General features: G+C 39.5%; 1 protein-coding gene across 1 annotated transcript in view; it reads right to left on the reverse strand.

Annotated features, from left to right (window-relative positions):
* The window catches only part of Dhx40 (DEAH-box helicase 40), a 37,110-nt gene that overhangs the window by 21,148 nt on the left and 11,495 nt on the right, over positions 1-4,467 (reverse strand). The window contains exon 8 of the mRNA XM_021212270.2: positions 2,511-2,610. Within this exon, the coding sequence (XP_021067929.1) occupies positions 2,511-2,610 (100 nt within the window). The remainder of the gene's footprint in view (positions 1-2,510; positions 2,611-4,467) is intronic.

The raw sequence follows: 4,467 nt of genomic DNA on the forward strand, positions 1-4,467 counted from the left end.
AAAAAAAAAAAGTTAACTGAGTAAAAGTATCACGTGTACCATTTTACCAAACAACATTCTTAGGCTTTTGCCTGTTTGGGAAACATAAAATTACAGAAGTCAATGTACTCTATTTCTCCACTAACACCTTTATTAAAAAAAAAAAAAAATCACTATTTTTTCTTTTAAATTTTAAATATTTATATTTTATATTTGGTATAAGGTTTTACTATATGGCCCAGGGGGACTCTGTGGTCACTATGTAGTACTATATGGCCCAGGGGGACTCTGTGGTCACTATGTAGCTCAGTATGGTCTCAAACTTGAAACCTTCCTGCCTGTGCCTACTGAATGCTAGCATTAGATGCATTCCAAATCCCCTGGATAAGAAATCAATACTTATTTTTATCTATTTTTTAAAGAGAATTACTTATATATTTTTATGTGTATGAGTGCACTAGCTGTCTTCAGACAGGGCGTCAGATCCCATTACAGATGATTGTGAGCCACCATGTGGTTGCTGGGAACTGAACTCAGGATCTCTGGAAGAGCAGTCAGTGCTCTTAACTGCTGAACCATCTCTCCAGCCCCAGTTTTACTTTGTAACATTTTTTTTCATGCACATAGATGTTTTGCCATAAATATATATATATATATATACACACACACATAAACTTATATATAATTTATTTGCCATAAATATATACACACACACACACACACACACACACACACAGTGTGTGTGTGTGTGTGCGTGTGTGTGTGTGCGTATGCACCATATGAATGCAGTGTTCGCAGAGGTCAGAAAATGGCATCAGAGCCCCTGGAACTGGAAGTCATACGGTTTTGAATTACCATGTAAATGCTGGGAATGGAAACCAGGTTCCCTGAAGTAACAGCAAATACTCTTTTAAATCTCTGTCTGTGTGTATCTGCCTCTGCCCCCTCTCGCCCCCCCCCCCCGTGTGTGTGTGTGTGTGTGTGTGTGTGTGTGTGTTTGTGTGTTTATATGTTGAGCCTGCAGAGTCCAGGAAAGAGTACTTACTGTATCCCATGAAACTAGAGTTATAAGCAGTTTTTGAGTTGTCATGTGGTGGGTAGGAATTGAACCCAGGTCCTCTGGAAGAATATCATGCATGCTTAAGTACTGAGCTATCTTCTCCAGCCCTTAACCTTTTTTTGTTTTTTGTTTTTTTTTTTTAAGTAAAAGAAATGTAATTTGTCTTTACTCATCCACTCAAAAGAAAGTGAGTCTTAGAGACTGTGATCTGGCCTTTGTGTGGCAGGCAGACAGACTTTAGATAAGGATATAAACTACACTGTATAAAAAATAAGTATCAGAAAGCTCAGAAGCCTGAAAGAATCTTAGATTAGCTATGAATCCAGAAATGAACTTTGCAAGTGATTTTCCTTTTACTCAAAATCAGTCTGCATTATTGACTACACCCCAAACAGCAGAGACTTGTACCATAATTGAGTTTCACAAGGAAGTAAGAAGTAACAAATGCTATTTCCACATAAACACTACATGGGACAAATTAGCAAATTGGGCTGGAAGACAGACAGACAGACATATCAGACTGTGCAAGGCCCACACTGATACAACAGTTAGAACAACAGCCGGCTGAAACCTATGAAACATTGTAAGTATTTTCTTATATTTAGGATAAAAGATCTCAAGTTACCAAATAATTACAAGGAATATACAATTCAGAGTGTATCTCCTACTTCATTTCCCATTTAAAGCAATAGTAATTATAAAAAATGAAAGGTGAGCTAGGTGTGGTGGTACATACCTTTAACCACAACACCTGGGAGGCAAAGGCAGGCAGATTTGAATTAGAGGCCAGCCTAGTCTAGTGAGCTCCAGGTCAGCCAGGTCTACACAGTGAGATCCAAATTTTAAAGAAAAGGTGAGCATAAGCTAAGAACAATAAAAAGAGGCTGGAAAGATGAGTCAGCAGTTGAGAGCATTTGCTGTGCAATCGTGGAGACTGGCATTCTGAAGCTAGTCTGTTACCCATGTAACAAGCCAGGCATGATCCTGGTATGCCTCTAACTTTAGCAGAGCAGGCAGACACAGAGATTAATGGAGCTTGTTGGCTGTCAGCCTAGATTAAAAAAAAAAAGGATCTCTAGGTTCAGTGAAAAACTCTGCCTGAAAAGGAATAGGGTGAGTGACAGAAGAGGACACATAATGTTCTCTAGCCTCTGTGTGTATGCACACTGAAAATACACTTAAGAAACACTAAACAACAGGGGCCAAGGGAGTTAGTGAAGAACATGGGTTTGCAAAGTCTGTAATGATGGACGACTAACCAAATGATTGCCTTACTTTTAGAGAACTTACAAAAGTTGTTAATCCTAAAACAAGAAGACAGCTCAGTGGGTAAACGCACTTGTATCAAAGTCTGGCCTCCTGACTTCAATTCTAGAGCCCACATGGTGGAAGGCAAGCTCCAACATCCTCAAGCCGTCATCTGACCTCTGATAGCACACATACAAACAAAGAAAAGACTTCAAAGGTGTACCTGATCCCATCTATTGTCAAAGATGTTGCAGAAATATTGGTGGATATAACACATTTTCTAATTCCAGGTGGAGGTGGCAAAAATATTCTCCTCTGTTGATCTAAAATATATATGGAAGGAAGAAAAAGGTTTTAAAACATGCTCTTGTGGACTTAAAAGAACTTAAAAGAACTCATTTCTTTTCATTACAGGTTGTATTTTGATCTCCCTCTCACCCCTCCCCTGTCTCCATCTCTCCCCACCCCTGCACCCCCCCCCCACACACACACTTTCTTTCTTTCTCTTTCCTGTGTACCCCTGGCTGTCCTGCTGTCCCGGAACTCTCCTTTTAGACCAGGATGCCTGCTGAGTGCTGGATTTAAAGGTGTGTGCCATTACAGCTAGTTTATCACCTCTTAAATAATCTGGAATATAAACGGTAATGACAAAAACTAAAACTGTTTCAACTTTTAAGATTTTCAAATCCAGCTGGAGAGATTTCTTAGAGGTTAAGAGTAAGAGAATTTACTACTCTTGTGGAGGACCCCATCTTGGATCCCAGCAGCCATGTCAGTTCCCAGAATCCATGTGGGATGGCTCACAACAGCCTGTGGCTCCAGCTCAAAGGATCTGACACTCTCCTCTGGACTTCTCATGCACCTGCTTCACACTTGCACCCACACAGACACACATATTTATACATAATTATAAAAATATCTCCTACAGTAAGGTAATAAATGGTTGCTAGGCACGGTCCAGGACAAAGAGCCAGTTTATGTAATCTTAGAAGGGACTGCATAGCACCTGTCCACATTTGACAGACGAGAATATTAGATGTCTCAACTGGGAAGACATTTTAAGATATTTATTTAATAGACAATATCATAGCTAAAGCAGAAAAAAGAATAGATAGAAACTATCTGTCTTGAGCCCCATGTGATTTTTCACACAGGAAATCTAGTACTCAGGAGAGCATCAGAGGATCCCAAGCTCAAGACCAGACTAGGCTACATAGTAAGATCCTGTCTCACAGTAGCATCTTATTTGTTTTACCTATTCATCAACCCAGCTGTGGGTCAGTGTAAAAAATCTTTTTTTATAAACCGCAACCAAGAAACATTTCTCCATTTCCTTACACTCAAGTGAAACTTTTATGTCACCAAACCATGACAACACTGCAAAAAAGTTAGGTTATAAAAGTGTCCCCAATACCCACAGAAACAACAATACAGAAAAGAAGTGCAGTGGTACAGTAAGCCAACTAAAAAGAGCTGAAAAATCCCATCGGCTGCAGAGATGGCACAAGTTATGAGAAGACAAACTCTTCTCCCAAGCACCCGTAGCTGAAAGCTCACAATAACTAATAGTCTAGGTGGACATAATGCCTTTGCAGCACCATCAATAATGTACACACACCCACACAGGGACATACTCATAATTAAAAATAAAAATAAATCTTTAAGAAAAATCTTTAAAGAAGGGGCAGATTCCAGGAATCTGGGGTCTCTCTCCCTCACCTAACCTCCCAGCACTTTACTCAATACTTCATCAGTTTTACCTCAAGGCCTCTTTGCACTGCTCAAACTACTATAACAATTACTATTCTCATAATAGATCAGCAATAGCTTACCCATGGTAGTACGCAAAAGAAAATTTAACCCAAAACCTCTAATGATAGCTATATCCACACTCAGTCATACAACTCCATCACATAGATATATACATGAACACAGAAAATTACATATACTCAGAAATAAAGATGATCATATCACACAGTCATGGTGGAACCAGAAGTATGCTTTTGGAAAGTATGTTTACCACTGGAGCTGGATGGCAAATTAAGTCATGGAAAATGAATTAGCAGAGCACAGAACAACTCAATTCTCTCTTTCTCTACTTCTCTCTCTCTCTCTCTCTCTCTCTCTCTCTCTCTCTCTCTCACACACACACACACACACACACACACACACACACACAC

This window comes from Mus pahari, chromosome 14 (genome assembly GCF_900095145.1).
Source record: "Mus pahari chromosome 14, PAHARI_EIJ_v1.1, whole genome shotgun sequence".
NCBI classification, from domain to species: Eukaryota; Metazoa; Chordata; class Mammalia; order Rodentia; family Muridae; genus Mus; species Mus pahari.